Raw genomic sequence first — 27,391 nt, 5'->3', positions numbered from 1 at the left:
ATAGTATAATATGAAATTTAGTTGTTTTTTTTTTTCTTACAACTAGCCACCAAATAATTAAGCCAAATAAAAAAGTCATTTATTTCAAATAACATTTAAAACATAATTCTAATTTGCAAATTTTTTTAATAGATTTTAAAATGATTTATTTTTTCTATAAAAAGCTTCTACATAAATAATAAATATATTTAATAGAGAAAGTCAATGTCAGTCAATGATTTAAAAAAAAATATTAAGCTACATTTTGTTTTGTTAGAGGGAAAGTACCAAACTACTTTGTGTTTACCAAACATTTTAAAATCATCAATGTATGTACATTTAAGTTAAATTATGACTTAGCTATTTTGTATATGTAGGTTTTTTTAACTTTGTCATCTATATTTATTTATTTTGTAGCATTACAGCTCAAATATCATTATTCTTTTTACTTTTCTGCAACCACAACATAAGTATTTAGTTTGTTAACATTTAATAACAGGACTGTCACAATCTCAGGCCACTTGGCCTACTCAGGATTACTCACCCTAGTTTGAAAATTGTGAAAGTTTTAGGCTAACTCAGCAGGTTGGCCATTCTACCTGGAAACATAAAATAATCTGGAAAAACTTGATGATTGAAAATTTAGGCAAAAAAACTGGAATTTCTTGAAGTTCTAGTATAATATCCTTTACTTTGTCTTTCTAGATAAGTGCGTACTTAAGGCGTGATGCGTACCAAAAAAAGTGCGTACTTAAGCGGTAGTATACTGTACTTAACAATTAAATTATTCTGTTCAACAATAAGTAAAATTTACCTGATTCACTTTCAGAAGAATTCGAATAACTGCTGTTCCCTTTACGCATTATTGAATTACTTTTATCTTTTATCTGTAAAAGTATTATAATATTTTATTTTCTCAAATCGTCTTTAGGTATGTCAATTATTATTTGAGATTTTTATATACAGTCAACTCTCGCATATCTACGCTCTCGTTTAGTTACGCACTTTAGAATTCTCAAAAACAAAGTTTGAAAAGTCTTTAATATTGAAAAATTTTTGTGTGAATTAAGTTAGTGATATATTTATTTTTATGTATTAATTCAAATGCTAATACAGGAGGAGTAGGATTTTCAACAAAACTGAGATTTTTGCACTTTTAGTGTTTGCCTTTCATAAAAACATACTAAACTCTATGGCTTTGCTCTATTTTTTAAGTGTCTTTTAGCCCCCTTTTATTCCTTTAAACCAAAAAAGGTAAATTTTTTAAGTTACTCAAAATATTTATGACTTAAGTTTCATTTCAACTAAATAAATTTCTTATTTTTAGCTAATTTGTTCCTGACTCAGCTAAAAATAAACTTGTCTCGTATGGTATTAGAGAAAGATCTTTTCCTCTAACACCATACAATGCAAGCTTAATCTTAGGTGGGTAAATAAAAAAGAATGAAAAAAAAAATTGTATACATATAAAAAATATTTTTCAATACTTTTCACATATATGTACTACAACTCTAGTAAAAACTATTTTCGTTAACAAAAAAGTGGGAAAATCCACAAACTGTGTTTCATCAAACCCATTAAAAGAAAACAGCCAATATAGTATAGTAGGTATAGTTGTTACCTCTCGTTTAGTTACACATTTTTGCTGTGGACACAATGTGCGTAGATTCGCGAGAGGTGACTGTATAGTAATTTCAATCTGCAAACATAATTTTAGTGGCCATACTGTTTGTAAGTGGTTACAGAATAAAAATTGATCAATTAAAAAACTGTTTACTCTGTTCAATGACATCACTTAAAAGGGCTAGTAAATAAGTTTCTTACAAAAAGTTAAATAAAAGTTACGTTTCAAGTTTTAATAAACTTCAGCTTTTTAAATTGAAAATTTATACTCAAAACATGCAGCAAAGAAGTAAACAAGTTATACAAAGCTAAACACATTGTGGCACAATAATAAATTCTATACCAAACATTGCAAAAATTAAACTTTGCTTTGAGAAAACAACTATAGATGATTTATTATCTACTCCAAAGATATTTTGTGGTCAATGCTTTTGCATTTTAAGCTGCAAAAATACTTGGGAAGGTATGTTTCATTCTCATACAAACTGCATTTTAAAAGATGTAAAGCATCTCTATTTTTACATTTAATTAGCAAAAAGAAGTGTGTATATGTAAAAACTTGTTTTATTAACGAAATATATACTGGTATCTATAACTTTTTGTAAGCATTTATACATGATTGTCAAAGGTGTTTTAAATTTCTTCCAGGTTTGCAAACAACAAATTTTCGGTCCATTTTTAGGATAAAAATAAACATAATGTAATTAAACTGTTTCAAATAGTGTAACAGAAATAAATAAGACCTAAAAATAAACCCGAATCAAGCTTTGAACAAACGAAAAGAACCGTTTAGTAATTGTAAACATTTCTCTAGCTGAAATTACAAACACTTTCGAATACAAACGCAAATTTAGATGATCTAATTTTTTAATTGATTAATTTTCTGACTAACATTGTTCAAATTTTAGTTTAATTTCATTTGTACTTTGACTTATGTTTTATTTTCGTATGTACTTAATAAACTGACTGAGGATCTATTTTGATTGCTAGTAAGTGAAAAAATTGTTAAGAAAAAACTCAGTGTTGTATCAATACATATATAACATATATAATATTTAATTAATTATACCATAAACCACAGTGTTTTACATGTTTCTTATATGGTATAATTCTATACAAAATAATCATCAGAAAAATATATAACATAAGGATAATATATATTAATTTTAGTAAACAAAAAAACGTTTTTCAATTTATTTTTTGTTTTGTTGCTATTTTTGGTTTTTGCTTTATACTTTTTGTCTTTTTAAAATACATATTTTTTGTTTTTGGAGACAGGGTTGTTGTCTTTCTTTTCTTTAGTAATGATTCTTTTTATTATTTTCACAATTTTTACAAATTTTTTTCAAAAAAAAAGAACAAACAGCACAAAAGAAACATAGAATAAATTGTACAATAAGTGTTTTTTAAATGGGATAACTAAACTTATTTGATACGTTACAATATGCATTTTTGAACACATTAACTTTTATAAATCTACTATGTATGTATGTGTTCTATTGTTTTTTTTCTAATTATTTTTGGTTTTTTAAGATATAACACACACGAAAAATAATAAATACATTACGGAATCTTGAATTGGGCATATCTTAAAAAAAAATTATTAGAAAAAAAAATAGAAAACATTGGAACACATATTAACGTAACTTTTTTTGTAATAGTTAAAAAATATTATTTACTTTTTTACTTATAGCGAATCAGAATAAAAACATGCAAAAAAAAGTCAAAATCTTTAAAGGGGCCCTGCATCAATAGCCAAACCCCGAATCGATTAAAATTATTGTGAAAGGCAGGTAAAGGAACGTTCATTTGAGTAAAAACATTTCTAGCTTTAAAGACAAGGGAAACAATAAGTTTGTAAGTTTCGAGTTTTTTTAAAAAGTTCCAAAAACGGCTACTCAGCTAAGTTAACGCTAGTGTTAAAGAATAGTTGTTTTTTTACAATAAGTGTACCTTATACACTAAATAAAACTTTAACATGCTTTTTCTAATGTATATAATTTTTTACAGCTCAGTAGAGCTGTTGATATCATATAGGCAGCGAAACACCGTTAGTTAATATTTGCAAACAAAAACTGCCTTTTAGACTAATTCTATTAATAAAAATAAAAACATTAAAATTAAGTGTTAGAAAAAACAAGTAAATGTACCTTTTTAAATATATTATCTTTTTCTATTGGTCTAACTTTACGTTTATGTTTAGAAAACTTTGAGGAGACGCAAACTTCATGTTCACTAGATTCCGACCTCAATCTGAAATAATAATATAAAAAAATTATTAAAATATTATAGCCAAATTATTTATTCATTAGAGCAGTGTTTCTCAAGATGTGCACTAGGGTTGCTTACAAAAAAAGTCAACCTTCGAGGTTTAAGGAGGATAAAATTTTACATTATGAAATATCACAAAAACACCTAGAACAAAATTTTTGACTATTTAAAAAAAAATTTGGGAGGCAGGTTCGGTTTCCTAAAAAATAAAATGACTGAAAAATTACCTCTTTGCTGTAAGATTTAACACAAGATATCACGAAAAAATAAAAATAAAGATAGACAGACCTAAGTTTAACGGCTTTTTGGAAAACTTAAAATCTAGAATTTTTAGGTACAAAATTTTTTTCTCACAATTAGGATTTCATAACGCAAAATTTATTCAGTTAAAATCCTTATAAATGTACTTGTATGAAATGTATTGATGATGATATTATAAAATTATACAGCTTGATTCAGCTAGAAATGCTGATCTTTTTGTATTTACAGAAAGTATTCAAATACTTTAGAACCTTTTTTAGTCTGATCCTCTATAAATATCAAATGGTGGAAAAAAATACTTAGATTTAACAAGGATACAGACCACAACAACTTTGGATAGAAGTGACTAAAATACCGGATGACTATTTTAATCTCTGGTATTGAAGGAACTAAAGTACTAGGAGAAAACTATAAAGTTTGGCGCAACAGCCTCAAGTACTACAAAGAACTAACTTGATAGTGTTAATTGCAGAGACATTGTTTTTGTAATGGTGTTATATATCAAATGATGTACACAAGGGTTTCCAAAAAAGAGCCAAGTGGGTCATGAGCAGTAAAAGTGCTACATTAGTGTCCATTAGGTCATAATTTGAAACTTACACTAGATATTCTGGAGTTGATGATGAAGAGCAAAAAAAAAGGTCTTAGGCATTTTTAATGGTAGTTTTGAAACTTATACTAGATATTATGGAAAATTTTCAGGAAATTTAGGGGACCAAAAGCTGTAAAAGGGGAGGCCACATGGCCGTAATTTAAAACTTACACTAGATATTCTGGAGTTTATGATGAAAAGCAAAAAAATGGTCTTACGCGTTTTAAATTTTGTCGGAGGGGGCTATAGCTTTTTTAATTTCTTCAATGGGGTGTTTTTGTTTTAAAGTTTGGGAAATCTTGATGTAAACTGTGGTGCCTGCGTTCTACTTAAAAGTTTTACAAAGCAACTTTTTATTAATAGCTTGTCGTCACCACGTTTATAAGACACTATTATATAAAGTCTAGAACACTCTGTATATTAAAACATCGATGTAACGTTTAAAGGCGTTAAATCCTGGGGATCCTGATAAGCTAAGCTTATCGGAATGTATACCACAGATGTTCTTGTGCTAAAACTTTATTTCAACTAACGGCGTTTCACTGCTCTCAAATAAATTTAAGAACAGAATCCCAAAGTTTGTTTTTAAACCATAAAGTCCATTTATAGTTACTACCTAAATAAATACTATACATAATTATACATGCTTTTTTCTGCTTTTTTTCTAATGTGTGTTAACATTTTATAGACTCCGTAGATCTGTTCTTAAATTTATTTGAGAGCAGTGAAACGCCGTTAGTTGAAATAAAGTTTTAGCACAAGAACATCTGTGGTATATATTCCGATAAGCTTAGCTTATCAGGATCCCCAGGATTTAACGCCTTTAAACGTTACATCTTATAACTATTGAATTATATAGTTTTTATATAAACGTCATAAGAATTCAATCATAATATTGTGAGTTTTAACTTGCCTATTATTTTTAGTTTTATCAGGCTTTACGACGTCATAACAGTATAACAAAAAGGTATGTACTGAAAATCCTTTCCAAAATACTATTAAACATAGAACACTATACAAACATACTAAAAATAGTGTGGTTTCCTGATATCTTATGTTAAAATTTCTCGCAAGAGGGTCATTTTCAGTCATTTTAATTTTTTTTTCATAAAATACAGTCCGTCTCAAAAACTTTTTTTGAAACATCTAACATTTTATACAAAATTTTTTGGGATATTTTCAAAATATTTTTTAGCTGAAAATGCCGCGTTTTTTATAAGCACCCTGGTGTGCATTTGTGCACAAGTAGGCTTTAAAAATACTGCATTAAAGTTAAATATTTAATAATGATTGAAAACAGTTATGCAAACGTATTTATAAATCAAATTTTATACAAATTAAATTTGACTTAAAACAAACCATATAAATATTTATATTTCTAACAAATTGATGATAAATAAACGAGATGCATTTAATATTTCAAATTAAATCTAAAATTAGAAACATTTATTACATAAAAAGCATTAAAAAGTATAAATAATGCTTAATTATTTCAAACTTGCTAGTATCAATTTAAATCATAATTGAAACATAAAACCTACTCTGTGTAAAAGAAAGTAATAGTATTGATAAACTTATTACAAGTAAGACAAGCAAAGCAGTAGTTAAAACAAAAAGTTTTAAACCTTTCTGAAGAGTCAGAACTTCTTGTCCATGATTTGTTGCGTCTCCTGTTTTGCTCTGAGTCTGAACTACACCAGCCTCTATTATTTTTTCTGTATTACGTCATATTGTAAATACTTTTTTTTTCAACTGACAGTGTTAGTATTTGGTGAAAACTTTTAAATGAGTAAATTTAGTGAACCGCTCACACCAGAAAAATATTTTTAAATAAACGGCGGTTATTCTATATTGCAACTATGTCCAAATTTAACTTGTATTGTGATAATTTATTTTAAGAAATGATTTTAGAAAAAATTTTAATTGATTAAAAACTAAATAAAACAAAATAATAGTATTATGAATATAACGCTACAGATATCTATCTTAATATGAAGTATACTTTAATTTACGCAGCTCGCTTTTTACATCACTAATTTAGTTTCAATTAGCAATGATTATTAAAGATAAAAATCAAAAAATTTAGTTTATTTTATGTTAATTTTATTTAAAATTTATGGTGTAACTTTTTAACGTATTTCAATTTTTTATAAATTAAGTCATTTATTTACATCTTTAAAACAACAAGATTTGATTCCAACTTTTAACAATTACAACAAATATATTTACAAATTCTAACTTAAGTATTAAATAAATGAAAGGAAACTATTATTTACAAAAATATACAAACATGAAGAATATCACAATTTTAAATATTATAAAAAAAACTTTTATTATTGCAACTTTTATGCTTAAAAAATTTATATTTGAATTTATAGCTTTTGTGTAAAAGTTCAATACTAAAAAAGTTATCCGAAAAGTTTTAAAAAAGATGTAAAATATCAATACTTAGATGCTCCAAAAAAAAATCCTTTTTTTCGCGACCTGAAATTCAAAAAGTTGTAAAATTAGGTTAATTAAAAATAACACTTCAAATGTATACTAAAGATATTTTCAATAATAAGATTTATACTAGACTTGCTTTCATTGTATGTAAAATATAAAACGTTGTATGATTAAAAGTATCAATTATGTGGTTATCTAAAAACCATTCTTAGAATCAAGTACAATCTTAAAATTGGGTGTATGTTTAAGTCCATTCACATTGTAAGCCAGGGTTGCTAATTTTTTTTCTTCCAGGGTTTTTAAAAACGAGTTTTTGGTCCATTTTTAGTATAAAACTTATCTTTGCTAAAAAATTTTTTTATATCATTACAAGATTGAAAGATACTATTAAACTACTTTAAATGTGTATTTTTTTCTTTTAGTTATACAAAAACACTTCTATCCTTAGGAAAGATTTTTGTATCTAATCGAAATTTTGTTACTTCACATGTAAAAACAGCCAAAAATTCCAGGTTTTTAGTAATTTTTTTTTAATTCCAGGTTTTTTTTAACTTCTTAAATTCCAGGTTTTTCCAGGATTCCAGGTTTTTTGGTAACCCTGATAAAGGTAAAGTATCACAAACCTTGGTACGATTTTAAATATTATATTTATTATTTTCTTTAAAACTTAAATACAAATAAACAAAAAAGGACTTGATCTTTTGTCTATTAACGTTTTTGCAAAGTTTCAAACACAACTATGAAATAATTTTGAATTTGGTATGGTAAACTGTACTTTTTTGTTTACTTAGGGTAAAGTAATATTTATAAACTTGTATTTGATAATAATATCAAAATTATGTTATAATTTATTTTCAACTTGGAAAATATATTATTAAATAAAATATTTAGGTTTTATTTTAGTTCTTTGCAATTATACTACTTACTTTTTAATTTTTAAATCAAATAACGGATATAAAAATAAAATTCGTAGTGAGAGTTAGAAACCGTACCTTATTAGTTATTCTAATTCATTTGTACTAAATAAATAGTCTACTAAAAAAGAACAAATACACATTTTTAAAATAATTTTATTAAAAACAAATAAACCGACAAAATATTTACAAGAACGTTAATATTAAAGAGCATAAACAAAAGGTTTGAATTATACGTATAATTAGTTAAAATAATTTAATATTAAGTGCATCCAACTTTTAAATACATTGATGTTTAAATTATTTTAGAATGTTAGTCACGATTACCTTTAAACACATTAAAACTTTGACAAACAGTCAGGAAACTTTTTATATCAAAATTTATTTTTAAGATTGCAAAACTTTACCTATTTAAATTACAGGCTTATTTTACAACTATGTATTTTAGCGGAATATAAATCAAAAAGCATTCAATATCTAATTTAAACAACAACTATAAAGGCGTAAATTATTTATACCATTAATATTTTCATATTTCTAAAACACGCGTAAAACATTCAACTTACAATAAAATTTACACACTTAATTAAACTATAAAAATGCACTAACACTACTTTAGAACTGAATCAAGAACAATGCAGTTTTCTAACGATATTAGTGATAAATACGTGTTTGTATAAATTATCTAGCTATTAGTAATGCGCGTAAAGCTAAAACGATCAGTACAACATCTAATCATTAGATGATGAAGACCCTGGTGTGTTGCTGCGTGAAGAAGAACTAGAAGATGAACTAGAACTTGTGGATGATGAACGCCTCTTTTTAGCCTGACGATCGCGTGCGTTTTTGCGCCGAGCAGCAGACCTCGCTTCGACACCGTCGTCGCTAGACGAAGAAGAAAAGCGCTTTCGTTTTCTCGCTTCTCTAGATTTCGAACGACGCTTTGAAGTGCGATCTCTACTGCTTGATCGATTTCTGCGAGAGCGACTTCTTCTTCTTCTCATTGGTGATCTAGAACGTATTCTTCCCAATGGACTTCTACGGCCTCGACTACGATTTCTTTTCTTAATCAACAGTGACCTACGTCTTGGAGACCTATCAGTCCGTGACCTTGACCTTCGACGATTACGAGATTTAGACCTGCGACGATCACGAGATTTAGACCTGCGACGATCAAGAGATTTAGACCTGCGACGATCAAGAGATTTAGACCTGCGACGATCACGAGATTTAGACCTGCGACGATCACGAGATTTAGACCTGCGACGATCACGAGATTTAGACCTGCGACGATCACGAGATTTAGACCTGCGACGATCACGAGATTTAGACCTGCGACGATCACGAGACTTAGACCTGCGACGATCACGAGATTTAGACCTGCGACGATCATGAGATTTTAACCTGCGACGGTCACGAGATTTAGACATGCGACGATCACAAGATTTAGACTTGTGCTTTGATTTTGATCGTGATACTGTTTTTTTATTTCGTGAACTTTTAAAATCCTTGTTATCATCTTTTTCATCGTTTTCACTGGAGGAATGTGAAGAGCTATGGTCAACTAATTTGATTTCTTTCTCTTTTTTTAACTCTTTTATAAAACTTTTATTTTCTGAAACTTTTGGCTTGTTCTCAAATTTAGATGCTACTGTAGTTTGTAGATTTTGTTTATTCAAGTCTGTTTTTGCTACTTCAACATCCATTTGTTCTGTTTTTTCATTGAGTTTAGTGCTAGATGATTCTTGCTTATCATTTTCATTAGAATTATTAGGTTTTTGATCATTTTCTTTCTTAAGTTTTTCTATTACAACTTGACCATTTTCTTTTTCACCTGTATTCATTTTACATTCATTTTTTTCAACTTTTATATTTTCTATAATTGTAGTAGCTTTATTTTTACTTCCTTCTACATCATTGACTCTTTTAGCAACTATTTCAGATATTACAGCATTATTTTCTTCGTTAACTTCCATAACTTCTTCAACAACTATCTCTTCAAAGTCAAGTTTTTCTTCAACAGCATCTATATCAACTTCTTCTTCCATTCGAGTTAGTTCTTTGACTTTCTTTTCAGCACTTTTACTTCTTTTTTCTTTTTCTTCAATACTTTTTGTTCTTTTTATATCAATTTTCGACCTGTCTTCTTTACTACTGTCAACAGAACGACTTCTTGTTTTTACTGATCTGCGCTCTTTTTTAGGAGCCTGTATCCTAGGTCTAACCTCCTTCCGCTTATCACTACGATCCCTAGTCGCAACAGTTGCATCGCTTTTATTATCATTACCACGCCGGCAAATACGATTATCGTCAATATTATCAAAGCTGCGCTTACGCTTATCATTGTTATTTGACCTTGTTCGGGGAGGTGGAGACGATGAATCGTGCTTCCACCGTTCGTTTCTGCTAGAATCGCTGGTGAAGTTTTGCCTCCCGTTCTGACCGTTCCCACGAGCAGACTTTCTTTCAGCTTCGCGCCAATGCGGTGGAGTTTCGCTATCTCTCCTACGACGTGATGAAGTTGAAAACCTGTCGCTGAAGCGCCCTCTACTTCTTGGTGATCTTGACCTAGACTTGGATGGAGTCCTGTACCGCTGTGTATGTGCTTAATATGTTAAATATGACACTTATTATTTATTATTTTGAATATATTAATTGTTGGAATGAAATATCTTACTAATAAATTCGTAGACAGTGAGCTCATAAAAATATCTAGTTCATTTCACATCGTTAAACAATAAAATGAACAAAACTATAACTTTTAAAACTATAAGTTATTTTAACTATAAGCTACTTTTACGTATAATTTTAATTTCAAAAATATTAAAGATTAAGTAAATTTAAACAGAATTAAAGTAGACTTCAGTTTTTTAACTTTAATTTGTAGTTCATATAAAATAGAACGTATACGAAAACAACTAACCATTGCACCTCTTCCTTTAATTTTTCTTCCACTTCTTGTAGTCCATTGCTTACCACTTGATGAGTATCCGCTTCTCTCAGAAGCAAGGTTAGTTTCTGATCTTGAGCTAATGCTGTTGAAATTTAATATACTAAAATATCGTTTATTAAATCACAAAATTTAACTTATAAAAGAAATGGACATAATTTTATCTTTCAAAATAAGTACACAAACTTGTTATCAGAAACACGACTAAGAAATTTGCTTGTAGGAACTTCAGGTACTTCATCAGGTTTTATAGAACAAAATGCATCTTTAAAATCATCGTTCTCATCTTCTTTAGCAACAGATATTTTGCGTCTAAATATTAAAACAAAGATTATACGTTTTGATATTTGTAAAATTAATGCTGAAATCATAAAAAATATACTGTATGCAAAAACTATATATATAACTACTTAAAAAAAAAACAACAATTTATCAGTGTTGCTGACATTTATTTCGTTGCTATTTGCAGCGGTTATCTCATCAATGAAAACTTATTTAGCGAAAAAATATTAATCATTTTACAAATAGAAACGGTACGATTATGACGTTCTAGTTTTTTGAAATAATGGTAAAAGCAGGACTAATGTGGCCACTTGTTTTTGGCAAGTTTTCAAAATTTATTCCAGATTTTCAAAACTTCTTCAAGATTTTTCAGAAGTTCTTCCAGGTTTTTGATAGTGAACTGTTTTGACCATTTTTAGTATTTAATTAATCTTAAGTTGAAAAAGGTTATATTATTTTTTTTTTATCATAGTCTAAATTCAAAATATCGAAAATTGTTATATAAAAACATTTAACCTACCTAAATGATACTTATTATAACTACTTTAAATAAAGTAGGCACAACTAATGACTTATAACTTATACCATTAAGTTAAGATTTATTATAACAGCTATAAAATCATTGGGCATTAAATATTGCATCAGACATTTTTATTTAGCTCTGCTCTTATTTTGCTCTTGTTTTTATTTTTCTCTTGCTCTTAGTTTTCTTTTAATTTAAACCAGGGTTTCCTTAAGTGGGCCAAAAGCAGAAAAGAGGCAAGGGGGCGTGAATAGTAAAGGGGCCACAGAGGGGCAATAATCTTAAACTTACACTAGATATTCTGGAGTAGAAGATTAAGATCAAAAAAAGTCTTAGGTGTATTAAAGGGTAGTTTTTTGAGAAATCTTTCGGAGGGGCTATAGCTTTTTTTTTTACTTTTAAGGAGTATTATTAAAAAAAGTTTTGAAACCCTTGCATCAGTCAGAAATAGGTTCTCGTTAATTGATTTTGCATGACATTCAAAATAATTGAAATGCAAGTTAAAAAGTAGTTACATTAATTAAAGTAATATTTGGACTAATGATTTATCGATTACTAATTGGAAACTTGTAGTATACCTTATTTTTAAGTCTAAAATTGATAAGTATACTTTCTTTTGACAAAATTGATTAATTTAAATTTTTAAAAATTCAAAGTTTTTTTCAAAAACTTTATACAAAATTCTAGGTTTCGAGGTTTTGTGGCCACCCTGACTAACACAAACCAACTTTTAGACATAGAATTAAGTTTTATCAATAAAAAGTATACCTTGTTTAGAAAAAAAAATCAGACTTTCTTTTTGTAAGCAACCAATCAAACGAACCGTTTAAATCAACTACCCATTACAATTAACGAAAGACTGAACATTGTATCGAATATGAAGAATATTTTAACAGTATAAATTAATATCATTATGCAGCTCTCAATTACGCCAAACACAAATTCAATCTAGTAAACCATAAGACAAACAACAAATACAAAAACTATCTGACAGAAGTACATTAAAAACATTGTACTATTGCATGGTAAGTTTTTTTTTAAATTCTTAAAAACAAAATAAAAACATAAAACTTGAAAAACAATAAAGAAACTGCAATTGAAAATGTCTACTCGATAATTACTGCTTAGCAAGCAACTCATGTACCAAGCCAAAGTAAAAACAGACAATACAACAAAAATTTACAAAGCTTCACTTGTATAACCACAAACAGTATTTACTATATACTGCTTATGTTTATGGGTTTAAGTATACTTAGTTCTTAAATACGTGGTCTCCAATAACATAAGCTAAACTACGTTTTTTACTTACTAGTAGCTTACAATGCTTAAGTTACAGATATTGGTAATATTTTAAGTAACTTATTCTTAAGTTATAAATAAAACAAACTTAGAATCAAAATACTCAAGTATAAAATAATAATTATTAAATTTCAAGCAAGAAACTGTATTATTTAATAAACAAGTAATCTACAATGCGTGCAAAAAATACTAAAAGTCTTGACGAAATAATCAATGGATTAAAGAATTCGCAGCGTTAGTAACTAAGTGTTCTGGTCGCTTGACAAAGCATAAATTTTGCTTCACTATACAATTTATGCTTTCTTCGATGTAGAGTATACTTCATAGGCTTGAACTTAATTTGATAATGCGTTGATCATGCAAGCGTCATTTGATCGTAACTTAGCGACACACGGATTGCAGCACAATGTAAAACTAACGCGTATTTGAAAGACAAACGCCGATATATACGCATTGAAAAGAAATTAATTCCTTTCAATAAATGATGTTGTTTTGGAAATTGGGAATATTTTTTTTGAGAAAGCTTAAAAAAAATTATTATTACAGCTGCTTTTAGTTCTAAAATAAAATCTTTCTCAAAACTACAAAATAATGCATGCCTTTGGCACACTGGCACAAAATTTTAAGGAAGATACCAGAAAATCAGAAAAAAAATTGTCAGCAATATCAAAAATTAGCTGTTATTTCATTTAAAATATTTATTTAGCTCTGCTCCTTTAAGTTGTTCATCAGCAATTTGATACTAGTCAACTTGAAAAACAATACCTATATATACGTAGTGTGTATCTAAATACTTATTTGTAAACGATTGTTATGGTATCTTGGATATAGGATATAATTATTTTACTTTTTATTTTTTTTATGTTTTTTGTTTTTCTTTTCCTTCTTTGACTTCTTTTTCTTTTTTTTAACAACAGTAGAAGCCTCATCTTCTGAACTTGAATTACCATCCTTATCTCCGGCGGAATCTTTTTCTGTTCGAACAAATAAAAGTCTTTTATAAAAAATCTAGAACAGTTAAAAAGTAAAACTAATTTACTACTTTAAGTAGATAAAACTTTTATGAAGGAAAATGTTAGTTATTTAAAAAAACTAACAGTGATCCTCTTGCTAAAGTTTTATGTGCTAGATTTCTTATCATTTCGTATTATTTGTTTATTTCTTGATTTTCATAGGTTAACCCGTTAACACACAGAAATATGTGTTAATGTAATAAAGAAAGATTACTATTTAAATTGTTATTATTACTTTTTAGTTTATTTAGAAAAAAAATTACCCTAAATTTTAAAAATTTCTTCAGTAGAATTATTTGTTTATTATTAAGTAAAGATTAAACTGAAAAAAAATTGAGAAAGATTGCTTTAAAATTGCAGAAGATAGATTTTAACAAAATAGTCTTTTTTGTCATTTTAACTTCGACCTTCCATAAAGACCCTATTGGACTCTCCGACTTTGTCGCCTCATATCTCAAAAACTAACTTTCATTGTAAGAAAAGGCAAAAAAACTGTTAGTTAAGTTGAAGATTTTTAAAATATAATCAACATGTAAAAAAAAGTGCCGTACCGTTATATGCCCTTAATTATTTAGCTACATAAAACTAGACATTTTAATGGATAGAGAATGGTGTCAGTAGATTTAAGTTTTTACTGCCATAGTTGTTTTTATTTCCCGACAGCATTTGATTGTATACATGCTGAATATTTAACATTCTGTTAAGGGCATAGGAGGCTCCACCTTGATTTTTGGAAGTTTATCTTTTTAATAAGTTCTATTTAAGCTATCCGACATTTTTAACTGCTTTAAAAAATTCAAAGTAATTTTTGAGATATAAGCGATCAAAGTCAATGTGCTCAACAATTTTTTAATGGAAGGCACAGACCAAAAACGCGAAAAAAAGACTAATTCATTAAAAATATATCTTCTTTTTGATTTTTTACCTAACTTTCTTCTAACTTTTACAGTAAGTTATTTACTAAAATTTAAATAGATTGAATGCATGATTTTTTTAATTTTTGAATTATATAAATATTATTTAAAAAGATACTTTTTTGTTGGTTTATGTAACAACTTAGTTTTTTTCATATTTTTTCAACATTTTAAGTCTTTAAACTACAAAAGAAACGTGTCCTGGTAAATTGAGGTATCTAGCTCAAAAATGAAGAAGATAGATTTTTGTGATTTTTTAAATTTCCGAGAAAATTGTTCCTAAAAATTTGCGGTGCATACGTTTGTATCGGAAACTATTTTTTTAAATTACGTTTTCTAAAAAATTTAAAAATATTTTCTAATTCTTTAAAAATTGGCTTGTTTTTTATACTTAAAGCTTTATATAAGAGACAATGTTATTTTTGTAAAAAAATTTCTGGACTCCTATGCCCTTCAGTTGATCTTAGTATTAAAAAAATTATCTACGCATAATTAGCTCGATATAACAAACAATATAACACAATTCAACGAAAGATTATATATTCAAAAAAAACTAACTCTTTTGTTTTTTGTTTTCCTTTTTGGCAACTAGCTCACCACAGTGGACAATTTTACAATCTTGTAATGGTTTGTTATTAGCATCACACTTTTCATTTTCAATTTGCTTCACAACATTAACTCCTCCAACAACTTGGCCAAATACAACATGTTTGCTGTTTATCAATACTTTAGTTATTAATTATTTATTGTAATTTTGTTTTCAAAACAAAAATAAAGAAAATAATCAAAGTTGTAATTTGCTATGAAGTCTGCGAAACTAGTTAACCACTTTGTTTTACCTTTAGTTATGAAAAATATGTAGCTGGTAATCAATACTTAAAATAAAATAAAGTTAGTTTCAGAAAATAAACATAAGTGTGATAATTTGCTAAAAGTACTAAATTTAAGATAAAATGGGACTACCAAAAATATCTAAAAACAATTACAGAAACTTTTACTATAATTTTCAGTTATTTACATAACTTGAATACGATTTTTGTATCATGGTAATATACAAACTTGATTGTGATAAAGACGTTAAAATATAAAATGAGTATAACCATTTTCAACTTATAGATACAATTCAACTGAATTAGCACAATAACAAATTCATTTAGCTTTGAGAATGAATTTTTTTTAATTACATTTGGAACTTAAAAAATATAATTTTAATTAATTATATCACTAATTTAAATTTAACGAATGTTTTTTGTAGTTTGAATTTTAATTGTTATAATAGTTATAGTATGAAGCTAACTTATTAACTTTTTTTTTTGATTAAATAATAACTTTTTGAGAAAAAACTCTAGACATTAAATAAGTGTAATTTTTTGTTAAATATTTAACATTTACCATTGTAACCGTTTAAGTATTGCACACACATATATTTAAATATGTAAAAAAAATTTAATTTATTTTGTCACCTTGGTACCTACAACATTCTTTAAAACAATTAGTACCTTTACAACTTACAACTTTCTACTTTGGAATCTAACAAAGCAATTTCTGCTTATTTGGGTTAGAGTTTTCAAAATTGCAATATAAAACTTTAAGACGATGAACTAATAGTAATCAATTTTAGTCACTCACTGAAAACTATACCTAGTTGTAACAGACACTGTAAAAAACAATAAATTACCACCAAACAATAAAGTTTATCAGATGAAGATTCAAATAAACTTAAACCTGTCAAAAACGTACTGTAAGATACTATAATGATAACTTAACTTACCAAGTTTAGGCCTAAATACCAAAGAAACTAAATAAGGACAATAAACATTTTAAAGTATTAATCTGATTATTGCCAGCTCTGAAAAACAACAAATTTTTAAATATGTTTAAGTAATAAGGGATAAATAACTTTTTTTTAAGTTGGTGTTATTTTTTACAATAATAACTGAGCTACCAGTTGTTTTTTAACCGTATGTTTAACTCTGAATAATTTTTGAGATAAAAGCTAACAAATATAGGGTGGTAGTTAGGTAACTTTTGAAAGGCGAAAACTAAAAAGAAAAAATGGAGTATTCTTTTTAAAATCTATATTTTCTACTTTTCTAGCAATCGTTTTTTAACTTTCTTATTTTATTTTTTTATTAATTACAAATGATTTGTAGAAAATATGTTTTCAAATTTTGAACTTTTATTATCGTTTAGTATTTTCAAAATTCGATATTTTAATAGTAACGTCACCTCTTACGAATCTACGCACATTGTTTCCACAGCAAAAGTACGTAACTAAATGAGAGAATGTAAATAAACGAAAGGTTGCAAATATATCTACTATAAAGGCTAATTTCATAAATTTTACTTAATAACACAAACCAGTCTATTGTAATTTATCAAAATATATAAAAAAATTACTCAGACGCTAATGTTAAACGTTATAATATATTTTCACTGCATACCATCAGAAGCGTTACGGCAGAATAACAAGGTTTAAAACACAGTTTTTCACTAAAAACAACAAAAAAATAACTTGATGTAATTAGTCGTTAATGAGACTAACAAAAGTAGAAAAACAATCAACGCAAAATCAATTATTAAACTAACTATAATATATACAAAACAAAATGGTCAGTTATTAAACAAATAAAGACACTTTATAACCAAAATCTTTTTGTTTACATAATCCGGTTAGTTTAAAAATATTGATATACTCTCTAATCATCTCACTAGGTCCATTACATTATTGCAATGGCAAACAACTCTTAATCTCGATAGCATATAGTTATTTGCACAATTTGTGTTATTAATTAAATGTTGTGTCATATACAGATTTAACAGCTCCTGCGAAAGAAGTTATATTGGTCGGACGTCCAGGTATCTTTAAACCAAAGTTAAAGAACATCTACCTAAACTTTTATTAAATTTCATGAAAGAAAAGACTATCACAAAGACAAAAACAGTTACCAATACTGCAAAAAGATCATCGATAATAAAAATATAATAAATTTCAGATTGCGCAATTAACTATATGCTATAGAGATTTAAAGTCGTTGGCCATTGCAATAATGTAATTGACCTAGTGAGATTAGAGGCTATATCAATATTTTTAAACAAACAGGAATTACGTAAACAAAAATATTTTTATTATAAAGTGTCTTTATTTTTTTAATTAAATTATCTTTTTTTTGGTTTTGTAAGTATTATAGTTAGTTAAATAAATTAAATGTTTTTCCGTTGATTATTTTTCTACTTTTGTTAATCTCATTAATGACTATTTATCATTAAGATATTTTTTTGATGTTTTTAGTGAAAAACTGTGTTTAAAACCTTGTTATTCTGCAGTAACGTTTCTGATGATATGAAGTGAAAATAAACTTAAACGATTTTTTGTTCAGACTGCTGAGATTGAATATATGCTGTATTTTGTTTTGTTAGTTATTATAAAAAAAATTGAATTTTTTTAAACTTTGTTTTAGTAATTGCTATTTAAAAATGGGTAAAATACGGAAGAGAAAACAATACTAGTAAATTATTTCAAACTGTTAGTGTACAGCTACAAAACCCCATAACTCCAATAAAACCAAGTTTCATTACCATAAACGACTATTACAAAGAATTTCTCGCGACTATTCCTGCCTGATGAGTCATAATTAGAACGAAACCGGTCGTAGGATAGTCTCGGATGCTGTTGTTGTTGATCTTGCCGTAAAGTTCAGTTTATTATCGATGGCATAAAACATCTCAACTTTGTTGATGATGGCCGAAATAAATACTGGCTAAAACTGATCAAACGAGCGCAGACTATAATCTCACAATAAGCTAACAATGTCTGAGACGTTGTGCTGTGAATGATTTAGCTGTGTCATTTTTTCAACTTTGCCCACAAACGGTCGCTTCAGTACTTTGTTTAAGCCCGCTTGGTTAAGATCACAACAGCGGTTTCTCGCGACTATTCCTGCCCGATGAGTTCTAATTAGGACGAAACCGGTCGTAGGATTGTCTCGGATGCTGTTGTTGTTAATATTGCGGTAAAGTTTATTGTTTATCATAAAAGACTATGAAATAAATTTCCCTGTAAAATTTAATACAGACATACTAACTCATCTAAATCGCCTTTCACAAAATTTTCAAAAGACTTAATAGATAAAATCAATTCAACAATACAAAAAATCTCTAAATAAGACTAATGGAAAAATACGGATGAAGCAACTACCTGGTTCAAAATTTAGCAATAACTGCAGATTTAAAAAATTCAATACTACAAAATTTTATTGAAGTATAACTTAAAATAATATAATTAAAAAAATTGAGTTCACTGAAAACTTTTATCCTATAACTGACTAAGAAATTAACTTAATAATACATTCTTGTAAGACTATTTTAACATATAACAACCAAACCTGGGAAAAAGTAAGTTAGACTAACTATTTTACGTCAGTATAAGATTTTATAGTTGTTTTTGTTTAATATATCTACATTTTAGTTAATATCTCCAAATTAGCTGTAAATTATGAGCTAGTTCGCATATTATTAGTATTAAAGATTTTTGATAGTAGGCTGTTTTTGTTGAAATATTTTTTTTCAATGAATATATAAATTCTCTACCGATGTTTGTTTTAACTGAACTCTTCGTGCAAATGTGGCTAATTGCAAAAGTGACACCTTGTGCAAAATTAACCCTTCGTGCAATTCAAATTCATGACAGTTCAACTTTGGACAAATTAAACTCATATATGTTTGAAGATTAAATCGTCCGAATTTGAATACACGTGCACCCTTGTTTTTATCGTCATCTTATTCTTAAATTGTCTTATCATACTTAAACAATTGTTGCTTATAGCTTTGTTTTGTGATAAGCTTAGCTTTTCCAGCAGCAAAAGCATCTGTTCAGTAAAGATACTTTTGCAAAACATCTTTTTTTAACTTTAACAAAACAAACATTATACAAATTACTCAAAGTAAAAAATATCAAGAAAACTAACCCATCCAAATGAGGAGTTGGCTGAGTTGTTCTGAAAATATATTACAAAATCAATACAATAGAATTTAAAAATTAAACAATTTATAAGTAACTTACATAAAAAATTGAGACCCATTGGTATCAGGACCTCGGTTTGCCATAGAAAGTAAATAAGGTTTATTATGCTTGACGCAGAAGTCTTCATCTGTAATTTCATATAATTTTTGTCATAAACAATAACAGTTGAAGTTAAAATATTTTACCTGACAAATAAAGCAATAGTGCTAACCACAAATAAAATTGTTTAAATTTATCCTAGTATTTTATTCAAACAAAATCTATAGAACTATATACTGAAGATCTTTAAAAGAGTATATTATTGTCTTTTGAAAAAATTATTTGAAAAATTATTATAACATTTTTTTTTCTTAATAAATAATAGCAATAGTTCAGCTTTATTGCTCTGAGAGAACAATCTCAGAGATTATTAAGCTCTTGAAGATGGCCAAACCCACAGTTTATTGAGTTGTGAAAATATTTAAGCAGCATGGTACATCAAGACCGTACTCGGAATAGGAGACAACGCAATGCTTGATCAAAGAAGTTAATTTAAGCTGTTCAGAGAATGGTACAAAAGAATCAGAAGATATCTGCTATACAATAGGCTTTTTGAGTGTAACCTCAATGAGAAGAATGATTTATCTTAGGTTGCTTCCCTAAAAGATGGGAAACAGACAAAACATCACACCTATTCAAAACTTTAAAAAACTTAAGATAGAAAATATTCTTCATAGTTATTTGAAGACTGGAATAGCAGAGTAGGAAATCGTTTTTTTTTTATACGCGTCACAAATGAAGCTTAAAATAAAAATCTGAATAATAAAGTGTATACAAAACCTTCAGCAATCATTGATGAGTTTGTATATATAGTAAACTAATGACAAAAGTCATTTTCACTCATGGACAACTCTAATTTCAATAAAACAGGGAGTTGAGATGAACAAAGGCCTTTACATTAATAATATTTTGGACCGAGCTTTTGAAAAGATGAAAAACATTTCAAATATCTGCCTATCAATTTTCAACAAGATGTATCACCATCCCACACCTTATTTAGGGTGCCTACTTATTCTAAATAGATATATTTCACTAAACACTAGTCCACATTTCTGTGCAGTGTGCACACTAACCAAGCACAGGTGCACGCTTGGTGAAAACGCAAACTAAAGAACTATTTTTTATAAGTTAAGAAACTGAGAACTTATCTAACATATTTCTAAATGATCATTAATCAAGTTGTAATCATCCACTGTTGATGATTTCAAATTAATTTTTGGTTTTTTATCAGATACTTAATTAACGGGATGGAAGTCTTATCAAAAGTCTAGAAACGTGTTACACATTTAGTCAAGATGGTCTTTTCGTGACAATCACTGAGTATCTTCGTATGAATAACTAGTAAAATATAATATTTTTAAGTTGTATAAGCAAAAAAAATTGAAAACTATTCTTTTGATCAAAAGAACACAAGTTTGTTTCTATTCATATAGATAAACCAAATAATTGGATGATTTTATATACACTGAATTTCACACACCACCCAACAACTAACTCAAGAAAAAGTGATGTGAACTTTTTATAATAAAAGGTTTAATAATAGAGCCCTGGAGGGCATTGAAACTCAATTCGCATCTACTACAAGACTAGTAAGACTGGATTCATTAATTGAAAAGTTGTAAGCATTGCACTGTACTATACTTTTTTTATATAACTTTCAAATTGATTTATTGAAAATTATTTTTACTTCAATCTTTAAATGTATATAATGATTTAATTATTCAAACACACCTTCAATCAGATATGAATTTCATTTAACTGTGAATATACTTATGAACTAATTTGATATTTAAAATTTAATCATGTTTTGTTGATGCTTTATCGACATTTTTTATAATGTATATCATCAATATAAACAAAACCTCATTAGAATTTTAATATCAAATGAATTTATAAGTAAATCCACAGAATATATATTTACATATATAGCTTATTGAGAATATAAGAGTTTAAAATAACAAAACATTCGTTTCATAAAAACAATTAAAATAACATAAAAACAAGATAAAAACAATTTAAGGGCATAGGGGGGTCCGACTTTTTTTTTTATGGATCTTATATGAAAGCATAAAGTACAAGCTACAAGCCAGATTTTATAAAATAAAAAATGTTATTTCACTTTTAAGATATTGCAATTTTTATAAAAAGTTTCCGATACAAACTTATGGACTGCAAAATTTTTAGGGTCATTCTTCTTGCAAATTTTTAAAATCACTAAAAATCTATCTTCTCCTTCATTTTTTGAGCTAGAGACCTCAAACTTTCAGGAAACGTTCCTTTTATAGTTTATAAGCTTTAAATGTAGGAGTTTTTAAATATTAAAAATAAAAATTTTAGATAAAAAAAAGATTATTTTAAATAAAAATTATATTTTTTAAAGTTAAAAAAATTCCTGCATTCAATCTTTTTTAAATTTAACAATACACTTTCTGTGAAAATTTGAAGAAGACTGCTTAAAAAATTTAGGAGGAGGTAGATTTTTAGTGGTATGGTCTTTTTTCGCGTTTTTAGTTTGCATTTTCCATTGGGAACCTATTGAAATCACAGACTTTGATCTCTCATATCTCAAAAAATACTTTGAATTTTATCTAGCTGTTAAAAATGTCTGATAGCACAGATAAAACTCTATAAAATAATATCAACTTGTAAAAATCAAGGTGGAGCCCCACCCCTATGCCCTTAATATTTAGACTTACCTCAACTATTAAGGTTAAATATCATCATATTAAGATAGGACTAAAAAATAATGTGGAAGAAATATTTCATGAGATAATAAACTTATTATAGACAAATAAATTCCTAATTCAAATCATTTAAACAAAATTTACCTTCAAATGTGCCACCATAAATACTTTCACCTCCACGTCCATTTCCTTTTATAAAAATTGTATTACTAAAAACCTTTATTGAACTTTTAGTTAACCAATAGAGATACGTTTTGTAAACAAAATAATATATAAAACATTGAAAGTCTATAAAACTTAATACAAAATGTAGGCGTTTACATTTTATCAGGGTTGCCAAAGGTTTTATGCAAATTTATTCCAGGTTTTTTTTCAGGTTTTTAAAAAAACAAGTTTTTTGATCTATTTTTTGTATAAAATTTAACTCAAGTTAACAAAATGGTCTTAAATAGTATAACAACATTGAAAAGAGACTGTAAAGCAACTTTAAAAGGTTTTTTTTATGAAAAAAAAGTTAATGTTCAAAATTTTATTAATCTTTATGATAGATTTTTAGCATCTAATTGAAATTTTTTTACTTTACATGTAAAAATAGTTTAAATTTCCAGATTTTCAGGTTTTTTAGTACTTGTTTGAAATTCCAGATCTTTTTTTAATTTTCTTAAATTCAAGGTTTTTTTCAGACGTTTCCAGTATTTCAGGTTTTATAGCAACCCTGTTTTATTTAGTACAGGGTTGCCACTCTTTGAGTCAAAAAAAAACTGTCTTGAGTGACCTTAAACTGTCCTGAGTCATTCTGAGTTTTTTCAAATCCTATAAAAATTTAAATACTTTTGAAAAACAATAAAAATCTTGTTCTTTAACCAATTTGTTATTAAAATAGCAAAATATTGCACTTAATTCAACTGAATCTCATTCAATATCTAGGAAAAAACTGGCTTGAGACTTTTGGAACTCTTGATATTTTTATTTAAAAAAACATAACTATCAAGAGTCAGCCTTAGTTTAAAAAACAAGTTTAAAATATCGATATTTATACCAAGTCATCCTGAGATTTTCAAAAAATTCAAAAAATTTTTAGTTTTTTGAGTATCCTTAGTGTGAGGCAACCCTGTTGATAATGTAAATTTAAAAACAATAGAAACCCTCAGAAAAATCTCCAGACTGCAACATAAAATCTTTGATAACACGATGAAAAATAACACTCTTGTAGTGAAGTGGTTTGCCTGTTTTCTTACCATTTCCATTTTCACCTAATAAATTTAAATGTAAATTAGAAAATAATATTCAAATAAAATACTTAAAGCAGATTTTTTAAAATTATATATATATACATATATTAATCTAAATAGAATTATTAAAAATTAAAGTAAAAAATAATTCATTGTATTATAATTTTATTTGGCAGTTTTCCAATTTGACTACTCTGGCAGTTTTTAACTTAAGGGCATAGTGTGTCAAACAATTTTTTAACAAAAGTTGCCATGGGCTTTAAATGAATAATTTTAGAATGAACTACAACTCAGTTGTTTAACAATATTATTATTCAAGTTCTAGGTCAAATGAATGGATTTTATTTATCTCAGGAACTTGAAAACTTACTAAAAACTTTTTTTTGCTTGTTAATGGCATAAGGGGAATAAGGCACTTTTTTTGCATGTTGAAAATATTTAAAAATATTTAACCCAGCTAGCAGTGGATTTTTACCATTTCGTAAAGTTTTATTTAGTTTTTGATATATTAGGGTACAAACTCTGAGAGCTCAATAAGTTACTTATGGAAGGAACAAAGAATAAAGGCAAAAAAAATAATTCTTAAAAATCTATTTTCTTCCAAAAGTTTTTAAGCAACTTTTTTGAAATTTTCTCAGTTTAACATTGGTTTAAGAAATAATCTATGGTAGGATTCATTTTTTTCAAAAAAAAAATTTTAATTCAAACAATACTTTTTTTTTATTATAAGATTTGTTTTTGTTTCTAAATTGTTACAATAGGATTTTTTATTGATGCAAGGGACATTTTCTGAAAATTGAGAATAACTGATATAAAAATTAAGAAGAACATAGATTTTAAGTAGAATTTTTATTATTAATGAAAATTGGCAATGATTTTTCTTTTTATTTGTTTGTATCAGAAACTTTTTACAAATAAAAACTATATCAAAAAAAATCAAATTTCAAAAAAAAGGTGTTTAACCCCCCCCCCCCCCCCCCCTTATGCACTTAATAATTAATCATTGCAGTTTGATAATCCACTGAGCAGTAAAACTTGGTAACTACCAGTATTTGTAAAAATATTTTTGTAAACAAATTAAAAACCTTAAAAATAAAAACAAGATTTCAATTTTTATAACAAAATTTTTATTAGTCACTTTTTTTTATTATAGATTTCATACTTTTTACCAGTCATATTTAATAATCTTATTACCGAGTACTAATTTAATGTCTAACTTTAGAAATCTTTTCACAAGTCAAGTACATAATAATAAAATCTAATAACTTTGATACAAAAATTAAAAAATCAACTGAACTTATTTTATTTAAAATGTTTAACTAGCAACCAAATCAGGGTTGCCAAAGGTTTTTTGTAATTTTCTTCCAGGTTTTCTGAATTTCTTCCGGGTATTTAAACCATTTTTTTGGTCCATTTTTAGTATAAAATTTAACTTAAGGTAACAAAACTGTCTTAAATAGTATAACAAAATTAAAAATAGACTACAAAGCTACTTTAAATGTGTTTTTTATTGAGAAAATTAAATGATACCAAAAACTTCTTATACTTTTGATAGATTTTTTGTACATTATCAAAGTTTTGTTACTTTACATGTAAAATCAGTTTTAAAACCAAGGTTGTCCAGGTATTTTAGTGATTTTTGGTCAAAATTCCACATTTTTTTCAAATTCCAGGTTTTTCCAGGATTCCAGGTTTTTTGGCAACTCTGCCAAATGATAAAAGATTTTTAGTTGCTAATAATTTTTGGTAAAAAAGATATTGAATCAAATCAATTTAATACAATATAATATACAACAACAAGCAAAGTAGTCAATCTGCACCAAGAAAACTCTAAGGAAATGAGGTATAAGTTTAAAACAAAGAAACATATTTAAGTTTTAAATAAATTCAGTACTTTGTTAACTAGTATTCATTCATTTAACTTGGTTAAACTGTTAAAATTCATTGAAAAACTGTTCAAGTTATTTATATCAAGAAACAAAGTTTTAACCTAATTGTGAAATATGACAATAAGTTTATATATTTTAATTTATCCTTTAACAAGTTTAAAATGTTATTCTTACAACTTCCTTCATCTCTATCTAACTATTATATATTACAAAATTACCTGAAGGTAATTACTTTGGATACTACAGTTGACATTTGTTTAGTAAAACATGAATGAAGTTTGCTTATTCACTTTCTTTAACTATTTAGTTTAAAAATATATCAACTTCATTGTTATGCTTAGGTGTTAAAACTATTATTTTCTAGTTAATGGTATTTTATTTGGGCAATGTTATTTCAACTACCAAACTAACTAGAAAAGTTTATTTCTAATATAATAAATCATAAAAACTAAACCTGTACATAAACATCTGAAGTTTTCACATGTTTTTGGAGAGATGTCTGAAAAAAGCTCAAATACTATTCTTCCAACTGTAAATGAAATGTTCACGATTACATTTTTTTCAACTTGGAAATTTTACAAACTCACAACTTAATTTTCAGAAATTGTTTTTAAAATGAAATATTTTTATTTATTAAGGTCAATCAAAATAAAAAGAATATCATCTTTTAGAATTAAAATTGCTTATAGATTTCAAGCTTTTAAAATAGATCTAAAACAATATAAAAATTTAGTTATTAGAAGGATGCTATTTGATTGCTATTTTATTCATCTAAATTCACACAACTACTGTTGAAATTTTAAAAATATAATAAAGTAAAAACCTGTTTCATCTCCAATTGCAATATCAAAAAACACTCGAGGTTTTATAATTTTAGTTTTCATAATGAATATATTTAATTTTGTTCATTGGAGTTCTGATAAAAACTATTATTGTAAACATAAGTAAATAAAATAACTACATACTTATTACTTAAATTTAAGTTTACAAAAGAGTGTTTTAACTCAAGTCAGAATTTGAAAAAAATCTATAACTATTATAAGTTTAAGAACAAATAGGATTGTTTCACTATTTTTTTACAATGGTTTACTTCTATAAATATATTTCAATCAGTATCAATTTATACAGGGGGCTCTTTTGTTGGATAATCAATCAAAAATTTAAGAAATTATTCAAGTAACTTTGAAGTACAATGTTTTTAACCATATAATTTATATGTAATACTAAAACTAAGACAAAAAATAATTTAATGAAAGCAATTGAAAAAAGAGCTGTAGGGGAACGGGACAAAATTGCACAAAGACAAAATTGCACAAAGGATCAATTTTGTATGAAGATAATTTTAAACCATGACAAAATTTCATAAGGGGACAAAATTTCACAAAGACAATTTTGCACCAAGGGTCAATTTTGCACAGAGGGTCATTTTTACACAAGAGAAAAAATAACAGAAATAAA

General features: G+C 26.8%; 1 protein-coding gene across 6 annotated transcripts in view; it reads right to left on the bottom strand.

Annotated features, from left to right (window-relative positions):
* The window catches only part of LOC145840541 (uncharacterized), a 55,083-nt gene extending 28,223 nt beyond the window's left edge, over positions 1–26,860 (bottom strand). For all 6 annotated transcript variants that reach the window (XR_014370114.1, XM_082947838.1, XM_082947834.1 and 3 more), the window contains exons 1-14: positions 26,757–26,860; positions 26,388–26,462; positions 23,958–24,065; positions 22,957–23,001; positions 20,129–20,216; positions 20,034–20,063; positions 15,625–15,779; positions 13,987–14,113; positions 11,222–11,347; positions 11,009–11,120; positions 10,441–10,679; positions 6,352–6,441; positions 3,753–3,855; positions 794–866 (exon numbers count right to left, since the gene is read on the bottom strand). Coding sequence is in view for 5 of the 6 variants with exons in the window: in XM_082947838.1 (XP_082803964.1) it covers positions 794–866; positions 3,753–3,855; positions 6,352–6,441; positions 10,441–10,679; positions 11,009–11,120; positions 11,222–11,347; positions 13,987–14,113; positions 15,625–15,779; positions 20,034–20,063; positions 20,129–20,216; positions 22,957–23,001; positions 23,958–24,065; positions 26,388–26,462; positions 26,757–26,817 (1,432 nt within the window). In the remaining variant the exon portion in view is untranslated. The remainder of the gene's footprint in view (positions 1–793; positions 867–3,752; positions 3,856–6,351; positions 6,442–10,440; positions 10,680–11,008; positions 11,121–11,221; positions 11,348–13,986; positions 14,114–15,624; positions 15,780–20,033; positions 20,064–20,128; positions 20,217–22,956; positions 23,002–23,957; positions 24,066–26,387; positions 26,463–26,756) is intronic.
* Between the last annotated feature and the right edge of the window lie 531 nt (positions 26,861–27,391).

The sequence above is a fragment of the Thalia democratica genome, chromosome 7 (assembly GCF_965202585.1).
Source record: "Thalia democratica chromosome 7, ktThaDemo2.hap1.1, whole genome shotgun sequence".
Taxonomy (NCBI): domain Eukaryota; kingdom Metazoa; phylum Chordata; class Thaliacea; order Salpida; family Salpidae; genus Thalia; species Thalia democratica.
The sequence above is the reverse complement of the archived record's forward strand: the minus strand, read 5'-3'. Positions and strand labels throughout refer to the sequence as shown.